The sequence below is a fragment of the Xiphias gladius genome, chromosome 10 (assembly GCF_016859285.1).
Source record: "Xiphias gladius isolate SHS-SW01 ecotype Sanya breed wild chromosome 10, ASM1685928v1, whole genome shotgun sequence".
In the NCBI taxonomy this organism is placed as follows: Eukaryota; Metazoa; Chordata; class Actinopteri; order Istiophoriformes; family Xiphiidae; genus Xiphias; species Xiphias gladius.
The window spans coordinates 13,756,994-13,784,608 of NC_053409.1; the positions used below are offsets into that span (position 1 = coordinate 13,756,994).

General features: G+C 42.0%; 1 protein-coding gene across 3 annotated transcripts; it reads right to left on the reverse strand.

The window, feature by feature from the left end:
- Window positions 1-10: 10 nt before the first annotated feature.
- bahd1 (bromo adjacent homology domain containing 1) lies at window positions 11-27,615 on the reverse strand. 3 transcript variants are annotated; one of them, XM_040137201.1, is made up of 7 exons: window positions 27,050-27,615; window positions 9,888-11,658; window positions 6,619-7,028; window positions 6,144-6,303; window positions 5,952-6,031; window positions 4,588-4,679; window positions 11-4,303 (listed from the first exon to the last, which is right to left on the reverse strand). In XM_040137201.1, exons 2-7 carry the CDS (start codon window positions 11,530-11,532, stop codon window positions 4,111-4,113), a joined length of 2,580 nt encoding a protein of 859 aa, XP_039993135.1. In that variant the 5' UTR covers window positions 11,533-11,658; window positions 27,050-27,615; the 3' UTR covers window positions 11-4,110. The 3 variants fall into 3 exon arrangements, with proteins under 3 accessions (XP_039993135.1, XP_039993137.1, XP_039993136.1); XM_040137203.1 differs by having other exon boundaries at window positions 27,004-27,069; XM_040137202.1 differs by lacking the exon at window positions 27,050-27,615 and adding an exon at window positions 17,802-17,826.

A 27,615-nucleotide genomic window follows, 5' to 3' on the forward strand; every position in this document is an offset into this window, starting at 1 on the left:
GCCTTCAAACTCATATATTATTTATTACAATTAAATATTTTTCTTATATTACAGAGGTCCATTTCAAATCATACAAATGATCTGTGCTGTGATGAATATCTCCAAAACGCCATGCAAAGAATATGAACATAAATTCACATCAGAAGAACAAAAGTTTAGGTTTTTGTACACCTGGGAATGAAGTTAAATTCATTTTTCAATACCTTAATCTCTCTCTCTCTCTCTCTCTCTCTCTCTCTTGCGCTCTCTCTCTCTTTTTGGTGCAAACATTTCTTTGTGGGGATTCAAGATCAGACCAGCATCATCTGACAAAAATGAAAGGCATTTGGAAGGTAAGTAAAAACAACAGCAACTGCTCATCCTCTTCATGGTAAATGCTTGGAATATATACGGGTTAATGGGAATAGGCACAGAGGACCACCTAAGACATAAGTATCACACATCTTGATTAAATATAATTAGTTTGCTGAATGATTCCTAAGGCCATAATATGTACGCTGTTTCTAACACTGATCCAGAACACCCAGTGGGATTTGAAATTGAAATCAAACCAAATGTAGTTTACCCAATTCTGCTTTGTAGTATTGTGCTGTGTGGGCTTTACTACGTCCATCATGCATTGGTAATCAATAAAATGTTTTAATCAGTGGAGAGGTCTTTCTACTGTTTGGATACAGACTGATTACATTTGGTTTACTGAGAAAAGATAGATAGAATCGGCGGGGCCCATTCTCTTGTTTTTAGCCTACTGAACTGAATTAACCAATATGAATATATTCATCCAAGGAAACTTGTTTGAAAGTCAAATAGACTATTAAATCCATTCATTAATTATAGCGAATTCTATTTTTGTAAATTAACACACCCACACACACATTACTGCACCCTTTGTACAGGGAGTAAAGCAGAAGTAAGACAGGAAGTGGGTAGTTTCAAATGATATTCCACCCAAAGTTTTTTGATCAAAGACTCACCCCCTATGCTTGTAAGGTGGCTGTTACTAGCTTGTATTTTCCTCCTTCATGTAGAACAGCGCTTGCCGGCAACATGTTGGATACCAAGTATTCAAATGGTGACAAGTGTCAAAGAAGAGTAAAAGACTTGTAACGTCGCAAATACTCCTGCATAATCCATTTCTTCACCACCACCTCTGTGTTGTGCTATCACCATCCACAAAGCTCTGCCAAAAAAATTTCTTTAGCAGTTTTTTGGCAAAAATGTGATTGTTTGGAACATAATGAGCATGTAGATGGACAGTTAAGAGGTGGATTATGCTGAAGAAGTGGTTTAGGAAGTTTCTATGGACTTTTTGGCACTTCTTGTGCAAAAACCAAATAGAATTCATAGCAACCATTACAAATCAAGCTAACCATAGCTTCTGTTGTTTGAGAAGGATAAAATTAAAAATTTAAAGGAAATCTTTGACATTTTGGGAAAAATGCGTTCTTGTAGAGATTTGGATGAAAAGATCAAGACCATTCTCGTATCTGTATGTCAAATACGAAGCTACAGCCACTATCCACTACTTAGTTTAGTTTAGCATAAAGACTGGAGGCAAAGGGACACCACTAAAAGCAAACAATTTATTGTTATTGTGTAATTTTAAATTCTTACAGATTAAACGAGGTATAACATGTTAATTTGTGATATTTAGAGGTGCTAGTAGGTGGCTTTAGTTGCCTTTTCTGATAGAGCTAGGCTACCTGTTTCCCCCTGCATCCATTCTTTATGCTGAGCTAAGCTAACTGGCTGCTGGCTTCATCTACATGTTTAGCACACACATTTGTGAGGTGTATCAAACCTCTTGTGTAACGCTCTGCAAGAATGTGAATAAGTGTATTTTTCAAAATGTCAAACTATTCTTAGCCATCTAGTCTTCAGGTGTTCGATTCTAAAGATCACTTTCGGTTTGAATCAGTGATTTGCAGACATTTGTCAAAGTAAAAGTGTTGATCAAGGGTCAGTTTTACACTTCAGATAAATGAGATGGACCTGAGATGCATTTCAAGCATCTAGGAATCAAGATCAGCACACTAACAACCTTTCCTAACCCCAGGCTGAGATTGGTACACATTTCTAAAGGAGAGGCTGGGAATGTTCTATAAGGCAGCAAGATCAAGGGCACAGGCTAATGGCACGGTAAGTTTAAACCATTGTAGAATTCAGCATTTAAAGGTGAAGATGCAAAGCTTAAACGTCCGAGGAGACGTGAAAGGAGAATGACAGGAAGTTGGGAGAGGCCAAGGTACGTGTTGGTCCTGAAGGTTAAGCATCTCTGGTCACATGTTATCAGGTGGCCTTCAAACTGTATCTGATATCCTTCCAAATGCTCCAGATGTGTCCTCAAATCTGCTTGGAGGACTTCAACTTCTCAGCACAACTTTGATTAGGCTTGTAGTGGGCAAGCAAGCTCAGTCGGTCACAGAAATACTATTGCAAAAGACTCACGCCCTTTTCATCTTAGACAGTGCAGCTAAGAAAGAGAGACAACTTTGACCTTCTCTCTAATCAGGAATGAAAGCCACTCATCTAAAACTCTATTCTTTAAAATTATCTTTTGAAAATAAATTATATTTTCTCAGTACAGAAATAAATACATATCTTCTCTCAAACATAGGAATGAATCATCACAGATCTAAATGCTACACTGAATACATTACTCACCATCTCAGCGGTGAAGAAACAAGAATATAGGTGACTAACTGATGCCATCTGCCAAGAACAAACACTCATCCAGACATATAAATGCAAATATACAGTTAGCTGACACCAGAGTCAAATCACACTTCTGGCAAACAGCCTTGAGAAAGTAAAATATTCCTCAGCATTGGCATAACAAAAATCCCCTCAATGCTCAGCTCGTCGGACATCTTCACAAATGCGAAACCAAGCAAACTCAACTGTGCTTTCTTTGCAGAGTGCACGTCTGTCCTACAGTGTGAAAACCACCAATGAGGTGAATTTCACAGTTACAGATATGACATATCTTAGAAGCTCACAAGAGATGTAGCCGCAAAACTTCCACATTTCATTCTTAGCTGTGCACGAATTTGATCAGTGATGATAAAACGGAGTACATTTAAATTAAATTTTCTGGTCAAGACCTTTCTTCAAAGCTGTGTTCACTACATAGACCTACGATTCATTTACACTTACGTGAAAATGGAAATGTTAAATAATAGAATATTTTAAGATATTGGAAATATGCTTGTTTGCTTTCTCGCTGAGATTTACATCTGTATGGTAAATATGTAGCTTCAGCCAACAGCCTCTTAGCTCAGTTCAGCATAGAGAATGGAAATAGGGGGAAACAGCTAGCCTGACTCTTTTCAAAGCCACGCTAGCTGTTTCTCCCTGTTTCCAGTTTTTATGCTGAGCTATTATACCTCTAGCTGTATATTTACTGTACAGCCGAGAGAAAGGTATCAATCCTCTCATCTAACTTTTTGCAAGAAAGTAAATAAGCCCATTTACCAAAATGTTGAAATATTTCTTAAAAACAACTTGAACACAGATGTTCGCTCTAGAGCTTTTCTGTAAAACTACGTTCAGATGGACAACAATCAACAGCAAGTTACAGAGAAATCTAAATATGAATGTGATGAAAGTCTTCAGCCACCCAGAAATCTCTTTTTACTCCACAATATGCCTCTGATTTTCTTTACCCATGGTGTATCATTGAGACTTTGTGTGTCTGATATCTGCAGGCAGATAGTAACATTATTCACATGTAACATCAACGTATCTTCATATCTATCAAATGTCACATTTCTAAGAGCTACAGTAGCATTTTCTACAGCAGAGTACGTTCCAGGTTCTTCACACAGCTGCTACAACATCAGAGAGGCATGTATGATAAAGACCATTCACATCGCCTTAATAACTCTTATACAATATGTCAGACCATTACTCTTACTAATTAATGTGTGGCATGTTAAGTATGAACAAGAGATTTCAAATCAAAATAAGCTCTTGTCTCCTTCATCCTAGACTTCCAGTTCCTCTCTCACAGAGGCAGCAGGTAGGTTTGTAGCTAATTAAAGTTGTGGAGGATGAAATCAGAGTAACATTATCTCACGTCCCATAGGATAATGTCATGCTCGTCAGGTGCTACTGCAGGTTCTTGAGGAGGCGTCCATAGCGGAAGTCATAGACGTGTCGACTGAAAAACACCAGCTCTGGGTCGATGTCATTGGGCACACTGTGGTGGTTGGGCATGGCGTTGCCAACGATGGGTGGCACCACGAGGGAGGCGGCACTGTCATGTACACCCTCCCTATGGCGTTTTACCAAGGCACAAAATCTGGACACAGCACATAAAACAGGACATCAAGCTCCATCAGGTTCAAAAAACGTTCAGATAAACAATTAAACGTGTTTCTTTGTAGCTTCAAACTGTCTGAGAACTAAGAAAACCTGCCCAGGGGGGATTTAAAAGAGCTTCATAAACAATTACTGTAGAATTTTCTCAGCAGGACCAGCAGGGCCATGTAATCTTTCAAAACCAATATGTTTACTGCAAAAAAAATGTGCTTGAAAGAAAAATGCCAAAGTCACCACCACATATAAAAATGCTCTCTTACTTACCGACAATACTGTGCCAATGTTAGGACATAGCATTTGTCTTCAATACAGGCCACACTGTTCACATCCTGGTGACGAGACGCAAAGATCTCATTCTAGGGAAAGAGAGTTCTTTTTTATTCATGTGCTAGTACCAAACAAAAAAGTGTCATTTAGCAACATTTGAGCCCCATAAAGCTTCACAGTTGGTAGGCATAATCCTTGATTGAGTTGGACCTGAAAAGATGACAGCATCTGTCTGCTACGTGGTACACAAGAAGAAGTTTCACTCTTTCCTCTGAGCCAGAGCCCTGTTACTGTCCTCACACTGCTGCTCTGATGTTTTCGTTGTTTGTTAGTGCAGCCGGGAAATGACAGACTTTATGTGGTTTATTGTTTCTAGAGATTCAATAAAGTGCAACTTGTTCCTCTGGGAGATTACTGACAACAGGAAGCGAGTACAACAGACGCTGTTCCTCAACATGTGTGTCTGCCTGTGTATGTGTGTGTGAGTTTATATATTATCGTCTCTTTGAAACACATTTTTAGTTACTGAGTCTGTCTTAAAATCTCAAAAGTGTTTTGCTGAATCCTGATGTGTTCATTTTGATGCAAACTCACAAAATGGACAGACGCTCAAGGGTTATTAAAACACTAAAAATGTGTGTTGCAAAGTAAACTTTACATCCTATAAAAAATATTATAATGCACATCAATGAGTCTGGATATAAGACAAAATGGTCAATCTGAAAAACACCCCATTGAGACCATTTTTTTTCTTACATTGGAATGAATACCTTGGACCGTACAGTGTTTTGACTGTAAACCGTGTTATTCTATGATTTCTTATTGTCAGTGAAATACAAGAAAAGTCCAATAGCCCCAAGACCATTGGGCAATGAGTTTTTATCAAATGTTACTCAAAAAGGAGTAAATGGTGAATTCGTTGGGGATTATTTTCAGCTGCGAGTTAATACATATTTGCTGCTCCTGTGAGTAGCCCTGATCATACTCCAGGACAGATGCAGATGTGGACAGCTGCAGACTTGCACGTGGAACACAGACGCACACATGCATGCGCTGCTATGCATCAATCAATCGAGGTATGCAACACGTTTCACACATGCGCACTAGCAAACATGACTGCTACCTCCTGACATCAAGAAGTAGAGCTCCTTTGTTTGTTGTATTTCGTCTTGTTATTTTCACCTGAGCGAATTAAAAGCTACGATGGCATGCATGAATATTCTAGCCCTGCTTACATGCAGTTTAGTTATACTGTACCTTGCACATTGATTTACATACAACTGACTGGAGCTACATGATTTTAACTGCTCACAAAACCATTTTATTTCCATGGCCATGGTATGAAAGGATTTGCTTCTCACCTCACAATGCATACTGGGGTTGCGTCCCCCCTGTGTGTGTTCTGGACGGTAGTACCAAAACAAACTCATCATCAGCTCCCCTGAAGAAAACAAATCCAAAAACAAACAGTTCACTTCTTAAGGCAGTTATTACTGCATTACTTTGGCTCCTCTTGTTGTGTAAGTAAACCCTGTGTGCAGTGTGTGTCCTACCTGACTCTGGCTCTTCCCACAGAGCTGAGATCTTGGCCACATAAGGCAGAGACTTCTTCCTAGGTCCAGATTTGAGCAGAACAGTGTCTCTGACCCGAATCAACTCCCCGTCCCTCTGGACTCCCTCGAAACATTTCCTCAGCACCAGAGCCTCCTCTCCCTGGGAACAAAGGCAGCAGGAAATACTGACTCCCTCAGCAGCTACAAACCGATAAGCTGTGAGAGGCTGCGGAGTAAAATGCTGCAGGATGTAATTTGTATTGAATGACGTCTGTGTCTCGACAGAAATGTGGACAGTCAGATATTTGGATGAAATGCAGAAACAGTGAATAAGCCCTGATGTTACAATGATGCATGTGTGATAAATTATACCAAACTCTCGCAGGACAAATCAAGTTAAATTACACCAGATTGAATTATAAGTGGCACCATCATGGCTTCATCAAAAAGCACCAGCATGACTTTTTCTACATACCACAGAGAAAACCTCCTTCTGAAAGGGAAGGCCAACTGGCCGCCAGCCGTTGGTGGTTTTTTGGCGGCTGTTCTTCAGCTGCTTGGCAACTGATCGCTCTCTGACACCGGGTGAGCTGAGCTTCTGTTTCTTGTCCCTGTTGAGAGGGCAGACAGCCGAGCTGATGCTGCCGGTGCCACGTGCGCCAGACCTTGACCCGCTGGGCGGCTTGGCACTCTGCGGACACTCCTTCGCCACCTGCAGCGGAGCCTGTGGTTGGCTGGGGTCAGACAGCGGAGTCTGAACGTGGGGCACTGATTGGCCGGCTGGAGGCACAGTGGGAATGGGGCAGCCAGTGAGGATTCTGGGGGTGGGAGAGATGGGGATGGAGGAGGGGCTGTGATGGTCATTGAGGGTTGATGGGTAGTCGTCTGAGGTAGGAACAGAAAAGGAAAGATAATGAAGTAGAGTGACATAGTGAAACATATGCACACAGTCCTTTAAGGGGCAGCCACAGTGATCAACAACCTTTAACAAGGTTACATAATAGAGACATGAACTGCACTCAGTTGTTATTAGTTCCGCTGAAGCAGCAGAAAAAAAACAAACAGAGCCTCAATTAAGGTCAATTATAGCCTTTAAGACAGCAGCCACACACACACAGCAGCCACACACACACACACACACACACACACACACACACACACACACACACACACACACACACACACACAATAGGCATCCCCATAAAACTGACAGTGAAAAACCCTATCATCCTCCTGTGTGTGAGATAACAAGAACAGGTTGTGCACACCCATGATGCAGCTGTGGTGATGACATTAAGGTAAATTAATGGTCAGTTTTTTTCAGTGTGATCTCTCAGCTCTGTGGATCCAAACCTCATCAGCAGCCTTTATTTGCTCCATGGATAATACGTTCAGCATTAGGCTACTTGGTTTACAGTTAGCCTACTGAAGATACTACACATACATAGACACATGGGCGTAACACAACTGAATACATTTACTCAAGAACTATACTTGAGTTACAGTTTTGTGCTACTAGCACTTCACAGTTGTTGAATACTTCCATTTTCTGCCACTTTATTTTTCTAGATCAGAACATGTCAGAGGGAAACAATGAACTTTTTACTCCCCTACATTTATTTGACAGCTGTAGTAGTAACCAGCTACTTTTCAGATTAAGAAATCTATGTGTAATACCTTTCACGAAGTTGTGAAATACACGGCACCAACACTATACCTGCATACTTTAAAATGGCTCAAATTAGCATTAACTATTAAACTGCTGCTTATACATTAGAGATAATGCACAGACTACTTCTATTTTTAACGCCTTAAACCTGCAACAACAGACTTTTGGACCAGCTAGGGGTAGCAGAAACAAGCTGTAAACACAACACCAGCTGCAAAGCAAACAGCTGCCTATTTACACATCCTGCAGATACAGAACAACATTAGCTTTCATTTAGAGTTGTGTTCCTGGCTATCTGATGAATGATTAAGTGGACGGGTCTAATATTCACTCTCAATGTTTATGTCTCCACTACCTCCTTAGAGAAATTTCTGGCTGCTAAATGCTCCGCTATGCTCACCAGCTAGTCGCTAACGTCGCTTTACACAGGTACTTATACTTGCTGATTAAACCTCTGCTCAGGCTGAAGTCGGGTGGACCCTGGAGACCTGATTTGTACACGCCTATACAGTCCTGAGTTCTAATCAGGCAGAAGAGTGGCAACACCTATGTGGGTGGACCACATGCCTTTTTCACAGCAGACATTTCGACTTGTCATTCCTGACTTGTCAAAATGTCTGCTGTGAAAAAAGCTTATTTGTGAAGATTTCCACTGAGATGGAGGGGGACAGTGCTCCTGTAGGGAGGAGTCTCAACCCTCCCAGCCTGACCTGGTTTTGGCTGCTGGAAACCACAGAGAGAGAGAGAGAGAGAGAGAGAGAGAGAGAGAGAGAGAAAACGTGTTCATGTGTAATCAAGTATTGTTTTGAGGTCACATTCAGGTGTTTCTAACCCTACACCCACACATTCAGGCAGTCACACAGACACTCACATAGACACACGCACGCATGCGCATGCGCACGTGCACGCGCACACACACACACACACACACACACACAGTTATACCGCAGACATCACAAAACATTTTCCTGTTCTGGTTCATATCTTGGTTCGAACACAGCAACTGACTGCTGACACTCAAGGTCATACAATCAGCTCATTAGGTTTCAGCTGCACAGGCCTCGTATTCACTGTCCAGTGGCCTGTATTCAAACTGAGACAAAAGAAGTCTTGCCCTTTTTTTTTTTTTTTTTTTTTTTGTACTTCCCACTCAAGTGACATTCCAAAATGGGAAATTAAAAATGCCTGACATAATAGCTATTCTCAGCACATTGTACTGCTTTGGCAGCAAGGATTAAGTTGGACACTGTGAACAAAATAATCTTATAACCATAGTGTGCTCATGAACATTTAATACTTAAACTTATTAGCAAACATTGTTGTCTTACTTAAAGGACTAGTCAAACCTGTGAAAATAGTTGTTTAATTTCTTTTGTGGCTCTGGAGGGAGCTCTCTAAAATCTGAGAAAAATAAATAGGGGCATCTTGGTTCAGGCTTGGAAACTACAAATATATAACAAACAAAAAAACCCGGCATTTACCAGGGAGGGCAAGTCTTCCAAAAGATACCATTGGTTTGCATTATCGGAAATGTAGGATCCAGCGTTTCTGAACTTGACCTATACTAGGGACTAAAAGTCAGGATATCTCAGCCTCCGATGCAACGATTTTGATCATTATTTTTTTCAAATCTGTCTCTTGCAAACCTCCTGACTTTGTTAAAGTGCAACACTAAATTCACTGGAGTAACCCTTTCATTCAGCCCTCTGTGATCTCTGGTCATTATTGTCTAACACAATCGCTTGTACACCATTTGCATTTACTACCAAATCACATCTTTTTTCAAGAGCTGGCAAACAAATCTAATCCCGACCAAGCTTGAATTTACTATTTTTTTTTCCTTTTTTTTCTGTTTTAAATTTTTAATTTTTTTTGGGGGGGGGGGCATTTTGCCCTTATCTGATAATTGGCAGAGGAGGTTAATTTTGAGATTTCTGTCCTTTTGCAATCATATCGGACAATCAGGACGGACACCTACGCATTAACTCATGTTGATATCTGTCAAAACAATTCAGACACAGAGCTGGAAATACACAGAAAGTAAATAATGTAATGCCAATCTCTTGTCTGCTCACCTCTTTTGATGCCATGGTTACAGTTGGTGCAGTCTGTGGGGCTGAAGGAGCACCCTCCTCTGGCAATGGTTGGAATCACATTGGTATAAGCGGAGTAGCCGTTGATCCTGCAGGGCTCTCCGTAGCGTGCCTCCACTGAGGTGCAGCAGTACACTGGATGGCTAATTCCTGAGGGCTGCGGACCTGTGCTGGGGAGTAGTTTGGGTCTCTTGCTGCTCCTTGGGCATAAAGCAAGGGGTGATACAGAAGAGGAGGAACTGTCCGGGTGGCTGAAGTGGACGTAGTAGCCAGGGAAACAGGTGTACGTGTGTGGGCTGATAGTTATGGCTGCTGGGTGGGCTACAGAATGAGGAGACTGAAGATGGTGATGATGATGATGATGGTGGTGATGGTGGTGGTGGAACACGTCGGACAGCGAGCCATCCTCTGGTTCCTTGAAGGTCTTGTCCTCCAGGAAGAGGGCCAGTCTGTGACAGTACTCGACACACCTCTCCTGGGAGCAGCAGTAGCAGGAAGACACCTCGGTTTCCACCTGCTCCTCTTTGATCGTTTTTACAGAGAATCCCATTGCGGAGCCACAATGGAGAGCATGCTTCAGACACTCCGGCCCCCCTTTGGCGCCTTTCCAATCAGGATCCAAAGCCTCTGTCTTACATGAACTACAGCATCCCTGGATGTTAGGGCCCAGCTGGGAATGGACTGGATCCTCTGTACCCTGTTGTCTGTGCTTGAGTTGCTCCTCATGTTTGGGATGTGTTGTTCTTTTGGTCTGCATTGTTCCTCCACACGAGGGTTTACAGCTAATCTCATCCTGACTCGTAGCTGATGCTTCACTTCCACTCCCTGGTTTGGGCTCCGACTTCTTTTGCCGTTTGGTTCCATACGGGGCACTGGTGAGTTTGAGCAGTGTTGCAGCAGTGAGGCCTGCCTGGCGCCGAGGGGTTGGTGCAAACAAACTCAGCCAGTCGATGTTAAGAGCTTCCGCCGATGACCGCTTCTGTTTTTTAGGATTTTCTTTTAGTGCTGCTTTCCCTTCTGAAGAAACCTTTTTAGTTTTATGACCTCTCTGTTCAGTTTTATTGAGACTATCTTTAGCTGGATCTTCATTAGAAGACTGCCGTTTCTTCATGAGATTTGATGTGAAAGAATCGTCTCTGTAGAGCAGCAAGCTGTTGACAGCCTCAGCGTTAAGAGAGGCCATTCTCCGCCTGCGGGGTTCATGGACAGGTGTGGGCAGCATGAGTAAGGCGTCAGATTGGTTGATTTTTGGTTCCAGTGCTTGTTGATTGGCTGTGGAAGTTTTCTTTAGTCCAGATTTGGTCCGTCTGTGACTGGAGCTGAGGAGAAGCTTCTTTTTGATTTTAACGCTCCTTTGTTTCCCAGCTTTTTTTGCATCCTTTTCTTTACCCACACCTCCTTTCTCCTCCAAACGGGTTAGCAGGACGCAACAGTCCAGTGCGTCTCCATCTCCCACCACTGTCTTCTTCCTACGTCGGTATGACTCTTTTTTATCATTCTTTTTCTTTCCTTTCAGCTCATTCTTTCTCTCTTTCACCTTTTTCAAACTACCTCCCTTTTCCTTGCTTCTCTTGTCCTTCCAGGGCTTCCCACATTTCACTGGCTGGCTCCGCTGAGTTTTCACCATGGTCTCAGCGTCCGGGAGCAGATACAACACCTCCTATTCATCCACAGGGTCTTACGACAATGTGTTTCAGCTCAGAGACGGCCTTCAGTGAGCACCATCATGGATCATCAGATAGGTCCATACACTCTTTGGGGAGACACAGATCAGACACTGAACCACACAGACATCACTCTTGTAGAATCTGAAAGTGACTTAATGTAACAGACAGGATCTTCAGATGCATTTTTTAACAACCGGTTTTACTTAGTTTGCTGTCAATTTCCAGGTCCCCAGAGCATATGACCACTTAGACAACCCTTCTCCTTAACATGCAAATACACTGCACACACAGAATGGAGGAGAAACTAAGGTAAAGAGCATATTATGGTATGTTATGTTTAAGCCTGAGGTCATATGTACTCCAACTGCTTTCCCATTTTTCATTACTGTTTTAGATTAAAAATTTCTCTCAGATCATGATGAATTAATTGTGCTGTAGCCCGTGCATGTTTTGATTTAGGATTGCAACTGAAATAAAAGAAAAATTAAAAACCTATTGCCCTTTCATCCTTTGTATGAATAAAGACAATTTTCAGCTCCTTGAACCCATGCTGAACCAGATTAATGACTCACACAATCCACCAGGAGCCCAACATTACAAGCATTCACCCACTCACTGCTAAAATACAGACGCGCCAAACAAGAACAGATGAGGTATTTAGGTGATCTATTTAATGCTTGATACGATGGATGCTTTCAAGAGTGATTTGAATCTTTAATTCAAAATGCCACGCCGATTTAATTTTAGCAAAGGCTACAGTACAGCCTGCAGCTGATCTCCACAAATGGTACTAAGGCTTCCCAGAGTAGGTAATGTGATTAAACGTGAAGAGACTGTGAAGACTGTTTCATCTTGAAGTGGTAAATACAGTGGCTTCAGAAAGTATTCAGGCCCCCTAACATTTTGTACACTCTTATGTTGTAGATTTAATTTCAAATACATAAATTGTCATTTTTGCCGATCAATCTACATTCAATCAAGTTTTGCAAATTTATTAAAAGTCAAAAACTGAAACCTCTCATTTACCGACCCTTTGCTGTGGCTCTCCAAATTGTGCTCAGATGCATTCCGCTTGCTTTAAGTTGGAGTTCACCTGTGGAAAATTGAATTAATCGGACATACTTTAGGACGGCACACACCTGTGTAAATAAAATCCCACAATTCACACTGCATGCCAGCACAAAGACCAAGCCATGAAGTAGGACCTCAGTGATAAAATTGTGGCGAGGCACAGATCAGGGCAAGAGTATAAGGAGAGGTCCTTGAAGAAAACCTGCTCCAGAGTGCACGTGACCTGAGACTGGGGCGATGGTTCACCTTTAAGCACCACAATGACCTAAAGCATACAGTCAAGGCAATGTTGGACTAGCTTCGGGACAAGTCTCTGACTGTCCTTGAGTGGCCCCGCCAAAGCTCAGACTTAAAGCCCTACAACATCTGTGGAGAGACCTGAAGATGGCAGTTCACAGACACTTCCTATTCAATCTAATGGAGCCTGAGAGGATCTGCCAGGAAGAATGGGATAAACTGCTCCAGGAATGCAAAGCTTGTAGAGACCTACCTAAATTGCTGCCAAAAGGGGCCTCTACAACGTACTGGGTCGGAATACTTTTGAAAATAAGAGATTTCAGTTTTTGTTTTTGAATAAATTTGCAAACATTTCTAAAAACATGTTTTCACTTTGTCTTCATGGGGCACTGAGTGGAGATTGAAAATGGCAGTTTTATCCATTTAAAATTCAATCTACAACACCATAGAGTGTGCGAAAAGTGGGTCTGAGTACTTTCTGAAGCCACTGTATTTCAATTGTCTGCAAGGTCAAAGGGGAAGCAAACATTTTCAAATCACTGTGAGGTATGAAATTAGGGAACAAACAACCATGTCAACAAGCTGGTACTGATTCCACCAAAGCATCTCCAGAAACTTCATAGTAAAAGATGTATAATAAGATTTTAGATCTTCTGCAGTTCACACATGTCCACTCCTCTGCTCTCTCAACGCAGAAAAACACCTCACCGGGGAAAAACCTTTAAAGTTCCTGATGATTCAACTGCAAGTGACCTTTATACAATGACACTCCTGTGTGCAGCATAAAGAGATGGATCATCCTTCTTGCTGCAGCCCTGAAACACAATTACGCTACTTGACCTCCAAGAAAAAAAGTCAACATGAGCCATTTTTATATTAAGTTACTCTTCAGCCCGAAAATCATTCAGCTTTCGCAACCATACACAAATTACAAAATGATTTGTTTTCCACTAATAATGTATATATACTGTACATGAGCTATTAGGTGATGGATTTTTTTTAACAAGCTACGTATCATGTGCATTTCTATACGCTCTGGTTGGCATAGTTACTCTTTTTGTCCATTTTCGGGCAACAAGCGTCCAGCATGTGATTGGCTGACAAGCACTCGATCTCAGATGCCACATTTCTGTCAAATCTATCTACATCAGCATATTTTGTTCTCTGCTTAAAGTCAGTCTATAAATTGATCGATATGCTGCCTTCACACTGTGGTGGGAATATTAAAATTACAAGTTGAGCATGAATGTAGGGCTCCAACTCTGGTCAATTTCAGTACGGATTATGCTGCGGATTGCTGCCTCATGGTCTATAAAATTTCAGAAGATTGTGAAAATGCTCCTGACAATATCTTAGAGCCTCAGCTACACATTTAAATGTCTAGTTTTGTCCAGTTAAAGGTCAGTTTACAGTGATAGAAATCAGAGAAAAGCCACACATCCTCGCACTGGAGAAGCTGGGACTTTTTGGTATTTTTTGCTTAAAAAAAGCAATTAAACAAAATCCATAGATAATCTTGAGAATATTGCCGATTAACTTTCTGGTGATCAACCAATCCAATAATCAACTGTTTTAGCACTACATGATGCATGTGACACACACATACATGACACAGTATTCATATAAAATAGCAGCAAGGTAATGTGACAGAAAAAGTTGTATGATCCACAAATGCAGACCTTTATAGGAAGTAATAGAAAAGTAAAATACATCACCTCACTTATAAAATCCCCACTTCATGTTAAAAACGGGCTTTGTCTGCAATATTATTTTTGATCCACGGGTCCTTATTGTGAGAAGCACATAGCCAGTAGTGACTGGATAGTCAGGTCATATTTGCGTTTTTTTTAAATTCCACATCAGGGCAAAAGTGACTCTCTGCAATTTCTCCAGGGACAGAGCTTGTATCAACAGTAGCTGACTGGAGCCTAATGTCTGATGCTCTTATATGCCCACTGCAAATGATGTTGATGCCCTGACTGATTTTTTCTTTCTATAAATCAATACATCACACCATGTTTGAATGTCATTTTTGTTTCTCAGTGAGCACTTATAGTTGCAAATAGGCTCTAAGTAACTGTAGAGGGGCAATCAAGGGTAATGTGTGTGTGTGTGTGCATGCCTAAAATCTTTTCCCACTGTATCATAAGTTGCCTTTGCTTAGAATCCATACAATACAGCTCATTTCTCTTTTTGTCGCTTTTCCACTCACCTGCTTTACGGTAAATTTCCCTCCATCCCTACAGTTTGATATTGGTAACAGTCAAGAAAACTAAATTCTAAACATGCCAAAGAGACACTGATGAGTGGTTAGACCTCAATAATGCATGCAAATTCTACTAGAGACTTTTTTTCCCCTACATAATAATAACAGATTACCTTAAAGGCTTTTTTTAGGCAGTCGAGTATTTACACGACTTCGTCTCATCAACTGCGCAGCACATCTGCTATTCATTTAATACGACAACTTGTTATCATGTAACAGCTAATGAAGGGTTTTTGTTGAAGTGCTTTAATTACAAGGAACAGACAGAGTGACTATTTTATTACATTGTTTTCTGTCTGTCAGTAACAATAGACCAATCTACTGCAGTAAACTGACTGTAAAACTTGTAAAAGGATATTTCTAAAACCTGAATATAACTTGTGACTCTTGTAAGCTGTGATCTATAGTAGCATTTTATGCCTTCTTGAAACAAATGAGAACATACCCAGAGCCGAACTGAACTAAAAATACAAATGAGGCTTGACTCTGGAGTGGACACAACTCTCTGGCTGGGCATTTTCAAACCGTCTCACGGCTCGGTCTGCCCTTATTGCCGAATGACTATGTGAACCGTGAAATGCAATCCATGAGAGAGAAATTTAATTTCCAGATAACAAGAGGAGAGAAGGAGCCTCACATTGAGTCTCTGTCTGTGGATATCAAATCAAGTTGCTTCATTTGAATAAGACAAGCATGCACAATGGAAAGACAGGAGCTCATTGAAGAGTGTCATCATTTCCCCCAGCTAGTCTTTCACCACACTCACCACAACAACTATCAGGACAGATTTTTAGGTTAAAATGAATCCTGTGGTCTTATATTTGTTTGTTTTTTCCATGCCGTTATAAAATATCAACTTAAAACAGGGCGCCAGTTCAGGCGCAACTGCACACTCAGCCTTATGCACAGCAGCAGTACCAAAACCCGCACACACCCATGCACACATGCAAGCATGTGATTCAAAACAGTGGTTCCCAACCTGTTTTGGCTTGTGACCCCCTTTAAATTAGGCAAGGTCAACTTGTGATTCCTCGTCACATTATGAGTCGTTGCGTAGATGAACCAAAGAGTGATTTCCCCTTCTAGGACTGTTCATTTGAGGGACTGAGGGACTTTAGAGACTTGAAGAGGTGAAAGTCAGTGAAGTGCTCAGATCTTTTACTAAAATCGAAATACGAGTTAAAATAATCTCCATTACAAGTGAAAGTCCTACATTCAAAATTTCACTTAGGTGGAGTATAATTAGCAAAATATAGTGTCAACAATTGATTTTTTTTAGATTACTGATGATATGTAAGAATCATTTACATTTTGCAGCTTGTTGAGCAGTTTCATCGATAACAATGCATCACATTTTAAAAAACCAATCATACCTCTTGTATGTAAAATCTTAATCTGCTAAATACCTATAGCTGCCAAACAAATGTAGAAGAGTATAAAAAAAGCACAATATTTTTTTCTTAACTGTAGCGGAGTATTAGCAAAGTACCTGACTACATTTACTCAAGAAAAAGCAAGAAAAAAGCCACAAAAAAGCAACAAAAAAAAAGAGAGAGAAGATAGAAAAATTTTACATAATTTTGTTTAACAGGGATGTTCTTTTTCTTTTGTATCCCATTGATTATCTTGTGACCCTTCCGATTTATCCTGGGACCCTTGTTAGGGTCCCGACACCCAGGTTGGGAACCACTGATTTAGAATATCAAACGGAAAGACATATTTCTACTCCTGAAATTACAGAGGATTTCTTGTTAAAACACAATTTAAAAAAACAAAACAAAAACAAAAAACCTTACCTACACGCAATGCAACCCAGCATAATTGACACATAAAACCTACTTAGGAATCATTTTGTGTCATGGATTTCTCTCTCTCCTCCTGATGGCATATAAACTGACTGTAGTTTCATCTGTACCAGGAGTCGGATAGAGGAGGAGGTGGCTGCGCTGCCTGGCTGTCACACAGACTCATTCAGAAGAAGGACATGGTGTAGAGCTCTCATCATGAGAGAAAGGAAAGGAGAAAAAAAAAAAAAGAAAAAGAAAAGCCCTGAGGCAGCTGGTGTGCTGTGTGTGCAGCTTCAGATAGTGCATATCACCAAGTCCACTTTGCTGGAGCAAATCAGCAGTTCAACAGTCCTACACCACCAACAGTAACCATCCTCCACACCAACCAACACCACCAACACCACCACCTCCCTTCACCTCCATGCAGGGTTCAGGCACCAGCAGTTACAATCACACCCACATCCACTCATGGATCTCGGGTTTACTTTAAGCAGAATAAAAAAAAAAAAGAAATGCAAGGAAGGGAAGCGTTATGCATGGCTGGTAATACGGCTGTGTAAGAACAGACTCGCCTACTGGAGCTTGTAGTTGGCCATGGTGGTGGACAGTGTTAATCTGACAGCGTGCCGTAGCAGGAGTGCGGGCTGTGATATGAGAAGTGGAAAAAAAAAGCTCCACGGCGAGGAACACGAGTCTAAAACATCCGAACATCCTCGATCGATCAATCGTGGGTTTGTGGAGCGGGGCTCCCAGTGAACATCGATATCATTGGGAGCTCGTATCGCAGCCGAGTTGTTAGATGCAGCCTACCCACCGATCCTACCGTCTCCAACTGTGACAGGGAATTACAGCCGCGATTCATCATTACCTTGTGCGTCCCGTCGGAAACGAACACCATCTCTCCTCCTCCTCCTCCCCCACCCCCCCCCCCCCCCAAAAAAAAAAAAAAAATCCCCGTCCTTGGTTGTATCTTTCGGTCAGTCCCCACTCGGTCGGGCTGTCGACCTGGGCAGCGATCCGCGGACCGAGCAGCCCACAGTAGCTGGAGACATGGTGAACAAATCGGCGAGCGGTGACCTACTTCCGAAGTGGCACGCTGGAGATAATATCCATGCGCTGCCTGCGTTCGCATTCGCCGCTGCACCGGGACATCCCTCCGTAACGAGAGATCGCGGCCGTGCCGCTGCAATATTCCAGCAGGGACTAAACTCCTGCCATCGCTGGGCGATTTCCTCACTCTTCACAGCATTTATTTATTTATTTATTTTTTTCAACGTGCACTTGTGCCCTTTTCCCACAAGATGCCCCTAAAATGTCTATCTCAAATTAATGGTAGGGATATTATGGCTTTATTTGTAGCCCGGTGCTGCCAAGAGCCAAAACATCCCGTTGGAAATCACCAAACTCCCTCCAATAAGATCACTTTTTAAAAATAGCGATGGCAACTAGTAACAATCTGGCAGCCATACTCCTTATTTTCCCTAAAATAAATATAAAACGTAAGGGACATAACGAGAAACTGAGGAAAATAAGCAGTAAACTATGAGGAATAATACACTGGCTGCCTACTATAAATGCAAGAAAGGCACAGCCCCTATATTAAATTAGGACACTACTGTAAGATGACTTTAACCTCACTATATTGAATGTCTCATACTGAATTATGACAAACGTAACATAAAACACTAAAAGATCACTATAAACTCACTGTGCATAAAACATACTATACACTATGTCCCTATAGGTGTGGTAACATGTCAACCCACTAATGAGTATTACATTAATCATATAAAAAACCATGAATCCCTCTTAACTAGATTAAATTACTTCATAATTCTTTCTTAATAAGAAAGATAAGGAGAAATGAGGGAAAATAAACTATGATGAATACTACACAGGTACCTGACTACAAATGTCGCATGAAAGAAAACTAAGGAGGTCCTTTAGGACAATGATAATAGGCCACTGTAAGATCACTTTAAACTCACTACACTGAAGTCCACATGGAAATATTGTAGAAATATTATATAACACTAAAAGATCATTATAAGCTCACTGTGTGTAAAGCACTCTTAAGTCGCTATATGTGCAGTGAACAGTAATATAAAAGTATAGAGCTGAAGTCAACCTACAGAAATTCATCAGCAACAATACTGATAATAAACTGATCGTTTGGGTCCTTTTTCCAAGCAATACATTAATGGCCTTGTATGATAGTAACCTGAATACCTTTAGGTTTTGGTCTTGGTTTGACAAGACAAGACATCCGAAGACGTCTCATTGAGCTCTGAGAACTTTTTTACTATTTGCTGACATTTTATGGATTAATGTTAATCAAGAAAATAATAGGTAGATTAATCAATAATGAAAATGACAGTTGGAGCTCTATTGACCACACTAAGTCCTTATGCAGTGTAACAGCGACTTAAATGTTATTAAGTATAAGATCACTGTTAAGTCACTAATGAGTACTACACCCAAAATATGAATCCCTGGAGGAACCTTCCAGTGATTTTTCCCCCCCGTCAGATTAATGACAGCAGAAAATAGAAGCACGTATCCCACTTAATTAGTCTCATTTAGAGTATCCTCTTCTCTTAATGATACATGCAATCCAATAATGTGGATGAGCGATCAGTCTCTGCTCGTCATATATTACCCTACTTTTTGGTGAAAGACAGATAGGATTGGCTTGTTATGCAAGACACACACACACACACACACAATACACACACTGTCAATGATGGTTGCTCAGCTGCTGGACTCGCTCAGTGGGTTGGGTGTTCAGTTTACAGCAAAACTTCAATATCCCGTATCCAAACAGCAGGTTCAGTCTTTCAACGCCAAACTGATTGGAAAGCCACTATGTTATCAAGTTAGCATGTACTCAGAATCAAGCTTAATTGGGATAAAAGCTTTTTGTCCTCATCAATATCAGCTTTACAGTGTGTAATTAACAGCTGCAAACGAGCTGAGTGTGTTGAGTTAATGAGGCATGAGCACCGAAGGAAGCTGAGGAAGTAAAGACTGCTGAGAGCTGACCTGCACCGCAATAAACACACTGCAACACACTGCAGAGCAGGGCTGTAGTCATCAAAAGAAAATCTTGGTCGACTGAAAGCGTAGCTACTCCTCAAACAATCGCCTGGTCACGAGGGGGGGTCCTCAGGGTATCCCTGGACATATGCAAAAATAGATCTACGTATATCAACTGGTGAGCCTGGCACAAGAACTAGTGAGGAATACACACTAAAAGCCTCAAGCGTTAGCATTTCAAGCATAACGACCAACCAAACAACCAGTCGACCAGGAGACTAGAGCCGACTACAGACTAAATGACCAGGACGACTAAATGCCTCCTCGAGCAGGAAGCACTCACTTACCTACTCACTCGCTCACTCACACACTACTGGAGATCATACAGACATAAAGCAGATATGTAAATCATTGCTCTCACTTTCACATGTTCAAGTATCATATTCATTTTGTCCGCCCTTATGCACATTCCCCCACCCAACAAGATATTTAATACTCCCTTCATCCAGCATTAAAACAGATTTCGTTGGGAAACTTGAGGGGAGCAGAAAAAACTGTGAACCCAACACTGACATTTCTTCACCTTTTACGTTGATATGGAGAACTTGTTAGCAAACAGCTGCCTCATTATACATCTGCCAGACACAGAGCAACATAAACATTCATTTAAAAAATTGTCTTTCTGGTGACCTGTCCAATATTCACTCTTCTTGTAGCTCTGTTTCTTGTCCCTACCAGCTCTACCCGAATTATGCTGCGAGAGCAGTAATACCGAACTAAAACATTAAAGTTGGGGGTCGAAAAACCAAAACAATGAGCTGAAAGATGCTATGAAACTCAGCAGAAGTGGGGTGAACTGCAGAGCCGGGTGATAATTCTTCGCGCGTTCGTCCAACAGTGTATTTTCCTGTGTTTCGGGATCATTTTCACAAAGAATATCAATGCAACAATTATAAGTTGGGCCGAGTGTAAAATAAATATCAATAACCATGAAAAATCAACAGTGAAGGGAAGCAAAATATTGAGGAATTAACACTTCTTAAAAATGGAAATTGTCATGGTATCAGAGTAAAGACAGATCACAAACATAACCAATAACCAATAACATAACAGATTTTGTCCTCATTTGCAGGGAGATAGTCCTTCATGTCAGCAAGCATACACCTTGCTGTCCTTGACCAAGACATGTAATATGATTATAAACTCAACAGTATTTCTTAAGAGTTGTGGTCCTCTGTATTGTCTTAGTGTGTTCCAAGCCATTCTTATCACAGATATCTCCAAACTGATCTACATTTGGCCTTGTATCACCATTCGACAAGATCTTGCCCCAGAAACCCTCATATCTCTGGAGATATTTACTGAGGATGATGAATTTTTCATTCTGAAGGTGGAGAGATAGCATCAGGGCGAGTGAAATAGCACTGTAATACTTTATTGATCCCTTTCGCCACTCGGCCCTGCCTGGAAAGTCAAAGCTCGGATTCTGCCACAGACCAGATGCCCTCGTGCTGCCGTAAACAAAAAGTTTACAAAAATATCTACAGTATGTACTTAGACTGGAAGATTGTTTCTTAATATAAAGAGGCAAAGTTACAAACTCTACATTTCACATCTAAAAAGAATAGCAATAGCTATAATGTGAAGTCTACTCTGTCATTTTTAGATATTAGTAGTACTATATGTAACATGGTACTGTTTAGATTTACATTTCACCCCCTAAAAACCTTTTAAAGACTATTACATTTGAAAGACAAAATAACACATCCTTCCTCTTACAAGTTACATATAACATCTTCAACATACAGTTTTCCCCTTTTATCTATTCCCTTAAAGAGGAACTACACATTTTGTTTTTTTCCTAGTTAGTGTGTAAATACAGGTAGTTTTCCCAACAACATGTTAAAGTGGCAATAATTAGGATTATTCTAGTGACAATGAATCAAATGACAATGTGGGAACAATGCGACTGCGAACAGAGTTGCTCTTCTTAATGAACCTACAGGGTATTATCACCTGAATCTGTGGCTTTTAAGGAGCTTTATAGCAAGTTTCAGCTCATTGTTTAGCTGCCAGTCTTGCAACTTTCCTGTCTTGGTTCACACTCGCCACTCCCATGGCTTTAGGCAGCTGTTTACAGTGATATAGCTCTAAAAAAAAAAAAAAAACACAAAACTGGTCACTAACTGCTCAGCAGCAAACAGCAGACAGACAGTGACTAGCTGGTGAAGACAGTGGAGCATTTAGCAGCTAAAGAGCCAGATATTTCCCTCTGGAAAACACTAGGGTTTGGTTCCCTGACATCTTCCGCACTCTCTCTTGGTCCTGCACGGCCTCCGGTACAGGAGGCAGGGCCCGGGCAAGAGGTTTCAAGCTGGTTAAGGCTCCGAACCTCGGTGATTTCCCTCCTCATTAACATGAACCTTATCTTTAGCGAGCAAAGTGTCCCAAGGGTCATCGCTGTCCTCCCAGGTAAAAGCGGCTGATGCAACACTACGGTAATGGTTACCGTGTCAGTCTATTTCTGACCCGTCCTCGGTGTTGCGATTGTGGTTACACACAGCGACAAGTGTAACAAAAATGTAGCAAACATCCAATCCCCTGAACCAATGTGGTTTATTTAGCCACATAAAGAAAAGCAGCAAGTGTTCACGATACAGTAGGAGAAGATGTGAGGGGTATAGCGGTCTTTTGACATTAAAGCGAAATGTATTCTTAATGTGATTATTCCTACAGTACACGAGTAATTCAGTGAAGTCATTCAGGAGGCCCGAGTACAGTGTATGTTAACCAAAGCTTTTTTTAACAGTGTGTAACAAAGAGAAGTATTTGTGTCATGTATGGCTGATAGCAACAATGTGATACATGGTTTCTTTGTGTGATGACAACTTATTCATGTACAATAGTGTTTTTGTGAGTTTAAAAAAAAAGGGAGACTATTGAAGTTAAAAAGACTGAAAAAAGACAGGGAAGTAAAATATAATAATGCATCTGAGGAAAACTGGGGGATTTTCCAGGAACAAAGCATGAAAAACTGATAAATGGATAAAACACTACATGTGAGGATGAGATGAAACAAACAGGGCCCAAATGATGTCTAAGCCTTGAAACAACTGAGATATTGATAGTGAAAAAGTAGGTGAAAGCCAATAAAGTGTTAAAAATCAACACACAAACATTTTCCAAGGACGCCAAAGCACATCACATTGAAACCCCTAGATTTGCTACATAACAGAGCAGGTAGTAAGCTGTTGTTCCTCAGCATCAGTGTCTAGCCTACAGATGTAAAGATGATAGTTCAACACTACAGAGCAGATACAGGACAGAAAGTGTAATTATCCGCTTCTACTGTTTCTCTTCAAAGAGACAAGGCAAGATGCCTGACAGCCTGATTGGCAAAGAGAGAGAGGAGAGAGAAAAAGAGAGATGAGAGTCAGATAGAGCGAAATAGTGTTGAAGGCTGAGCTCAAGAAAGATTGAAGCAAGGTACCAGAGAGAATCTCACACCTCACATCTCATCGAGCATCACAAAAGTCAAACTTAGTCGAAATCAGAGGGACAACTTTTCACATTCACCCTTCTGCTTTTCTTTGCCTGACAGTTCCTCAGAGATGCAGCGGTTTGACATAAACGCTCTGAGAGAGAGCAGACGAGAAAAAGGGGGAAGAAAAATTAAGAGAACGTGTGAGAGACGGTGATGGGGGGGGGTGAAAAGACGAGAGTGAGGGATTGAGATAGTGCAGAGAATGGAGACAGAGAGAGATTGTCATCATCATCATGAACAATGACTCTCTGAGAGGAGGCCTCTCGCCGGATTTTCAACCCAGCTGAGGAAGGAGCGAGGAGGGGGCGGCCACCCGCCTGCCCACCTGCCGGGGCCTCAGTCATGCTTTTAGCATCTGCCAAACTGAAGGACTGTCGGTGCCATGTGCTTTTCACTGGAGGAGCCTGACGTTTGTCAGTCACAGTGAGGGCTACTGTTCTGTTCGGCCTCGGTCAAACAGGGTATAATGCCTAACTCCCTCAAGAAAAAAAAAAAAACCACACGCACGCACACACACACACACACACACACACACACACACACACAAACAAACACACACATTCACACTCCTACCCCATGTAAACAATCCCAGTGTGTGTGAGAATTGAGCGGGACCCCGGCTCTGAAAGCTCTACATCCACTGCAGCTGTGGGCTGGCCGACAGCTGACGCCAGGCTGTGGGTCTCAGCTCTCTTTCTCCTTCCTTCTCCACCAGCCCTGCCTCCTCTTCTTTTATGTTTCCATGAAACAGACCTGTAATTTTCACAGCTGTGTCTCAGGAATTGTGCCAGGGTGAGTCAGGGAAAGAGAGATTGAGAGAGAGAGAAAGAGGGGGAGAGAGAGAGAGTGTGTGTGTGTGTCGGGGGGGGCTGTCTTTTAGAGGACTACAGGCTCCAGCACAGCCTTGCTGGTCTTGAGCCACTCAAGATTCACTTTTCATTCAGACCAGAGACAGATTCAAACGACTCAACAAGATTAAGATCCAACTGCAGAATAGCAATTTAAAACATACAAAGCACATAGTTCTGTGAATTGTACGGTAGCCCCTAAAGATGATTACAGTTCATTACAACTTGGGTCTCATTTTTGGGGTTTTGACCACTATTTCTATTGGTCATTATTACACCGAATCCAACAAAGTAACGGATGAAATCTGAGAACACACCAATGTTGCTTCGACAAAGTCAGATAATTAGACAGGCGGTAACAAGGTCAACAGTTTAGCCTGATTAAACCATGTTATTTGGAGGTAAAACCAAAAGTGAGTGCACCCAAAAAAGTTAGGTAATAATCCCAAATTGCAGGAAAACAATGTGCACACAGAACTAAGTGAGTACAGTAGGTCGAAGTCAAGCCAGGAAGTCAGTCTGTAAACTGTGATGCTTGTTTACAGCGGACAGTTTGCAAGATAATTTTACCGTTTGCCTTGAATTTCTCCCCCAAATAAGACTGACTAACCTGGGGGTTTATATCACCTGACAGCTAGGGTTACTTGCCCTGTTGGACTTCTTTTTAGCAATGTCACCACATTCCCCGATACAGGGAGCAGAGCAGGCATCTGTCCTAGAGCTCCAGAGCTCTTCGGGGTTGGGGTCAGGGGTTAAAGCTCCAGGGTTCAACTGGTTTTGGCTCATCACAATGAAAATGTGCACAGAAATGTGCATTATTAAAACACAATACAGTAAATGACATAATAAGAGCCTTTCAGCGTGTCCTCCATTCATGATCTTGAAAGGCCCTCAGTATGTCTAAACTAGTTGGATGCATTTGGGCGCAGTATTGGGTGTAGATCACGTGCGTCTCGGCACAATTTGATCAACTCCGCTGTTGTCTCATTCAGATTACGGAAGCTGGACAGTGAGAGGACAATGTTCAGTGAGTTTTCATTAAGAAAAACAGACTGCTAAAGTGAGAGTAACATGTCGCATATTTTGTTGCACTTGTGGCATTTCTCGATTGGGAGCTATTTCCTAAAGGTTTTTGCTCTCACTCTTGTACGTACACGTTTACATAAAGCTATGTATTGTTTTTTACCAAGGTAATACAATCAGCTTGGACATATGAGATTCTCTGAATTTACAATACACAGGGTTCCCAAAGCCATGCAAATCTAGCCCAGATGAAGTCATTTACGATGACTGGCTCACAGCTGAAGCTGCTGAAAAATGGAGCAAGTAACAACGACTGACGGCAACATATATAAAAGAAGATAGCCTGCACTGAATGCCATGCAAACAAGTCAAGCCCAGTGAGCCGTCGGAGTTCCTGTTAGATAATATTTAACATCACCCCGTGGAGCACTACGGTGTGATGATGACAAGTGTTTTGGAAAAAAAAGGGACGTGTCAGTGTACTTTTCCTATGCTGCTCCATGAACAGTATGTTGTTCACACCAGGTGGGATGTTGTTTTCACTTCTAGAAAATCTTCTCCTATACTAAAATATGCTTTTATGCATTATTTGGCAAGATGAGAACAGTAAACCACGTGTAGTTAGTTACATTGCTAAGACCTATTGTATTCTAGCCCCTGCTGTCCTTTCTTCTGGCCACATGTGGCCTGTATCTGAGGGGGAAGTATTTGCCTCGTTTGGGGCAGCAGGGAGGACAGTGTGTTTGGGTGACATCAGGCACATTCCCCCTTCTCCTCCTTCTCCTCCTCCTCCTACTCCTCCTCCTCTCTATGGCCACAACAGGACACTTCTTCAGAAATAATGGGATTATGTCCAGGCGTGATACCCAGCTTTGTGGCTCACGTGTGGCCACTGCACCTCTATTCAACAGGCTGCTCTGACAGGCCTGTCAAGGTAGGCTGTGGAGAACTGACTGGACACAAATCTACCACGACCTCCAAAACCGAAGCTCTATTGTCAGACTTTTCCGTTCACAAGAGGCTTTACAAACACCATTATGCCGAGGAACCCACCAGGCAACTTGTGTGTCATGCATTATAACCCTGATGTCGTGTCAAAGCCTGTACTTTCCAGCAGGAGATGATCAACTTTTCACAAAGTATTTAAGTCTGTAATCCAAATAGGACTGCAAATAATCATTTTCATTGTCTGCTGAGCAGATTATTTCCCTGACTGACTTTAACAACTGATTAAACATTCGACACAAAATGTGAAAAACGTCCTCCACAAGTCACGAAAACGCTGGTTTTTGCCCGGCCAACAGTGGTGGCAGACGCATTCAGACCCTTTACCTGAGTAAAAGTACCAATACCACGGTGGGAAAATACTCTGTTATGAGTAAAAGTCCTGCACTCGAAATCTCACTTGAGTAAAAGTACAGACAGTATCAATAAAGTGTGTTGTATTATCAGTTGTATATCAACGGATAAACAGCATTTAAATGTTCTATCTGGTTGACATGGAGCTGTTTACAGGTTTTTAAAAATAAATGTCATGGACAATACTTCCCTCTACGAAGTAGTGGAGCGAAGGCACAAAGTAGAGTAAAAATGGAAATACTCGAGTAAAGTACGACTACCTCAAAACCCTGGTCGAGTAAGTGCACTGCTGCCGACCGGACAAACCTGCGCCGCGGAGTCGAGCCCCTCAAACTTTCCTCCCACAGTGGCTGCCCGTGCGATGTCTTCCTGCGACCTCGAGCTGGGAGTCCCGGCCGCGGCTCTACTCGCCGTCGAGACGAACCCCCACGGCCGTGCCCACCTGCACGAGCGTGCACGAGCCGAGAGGCGACCGCTCCGAAAGTCGCCCTCGTGGGCGTATCGATCAGCAGCGAGAAGGAGGGATCGAGCTCATCGGTCCACAGCTGACACGCATTACTCCGGCACCCAGCGGTCTCATCGCCCCAGCTTGTCCTGCCGCCGACACTTTCGGTTTTTGTGCCCGAGAGACGACGGGAGTTGAAGCCTCGTGGGTCTCGCCGCCCCGGGAGACGGGGAAGTGACCCCGCGGGGTCGACGTGTAAACGCGAAGATCACTTCCACCGGGGGAGAGAGTGATGCGTCAGGTGTACGCTTCCCGCGAGTGAAGGAGGAAAACGGAGTGCAAGGCGACTCATGTTGACTTGATCGAGTGAAGCCTCTTTTCTCTTTTTTCTTCTTCTTCTTCTTCTTTTTTTTTTTTCCTACTCCAA

Bases quoted from the DNA above. Each gene is read 5' to 3' on its own strand.
- bahd1 (XM_040137201.1), bottom strand. From the start codon at position 11,532: ATGGTGAAAACTCAGCGGAGCCAGCCAGTGAAATGTGGGAAGCCCTGG. The intron at 7,029-9,887 runs GTGAGCAGACAA...TTCCTACCTCAG, and splicing joins TAACCATGGCATCAAAAGAG to ACGACTACCCATCAACCCTC. The intron at 4,304-4,587 runs GTAAGTAAGAGA...TGCTGTGTCCAG, and splicing joins ACATTGGCACAGTATTGTCG to ATTTTGTGCCTTGGTAAAAC.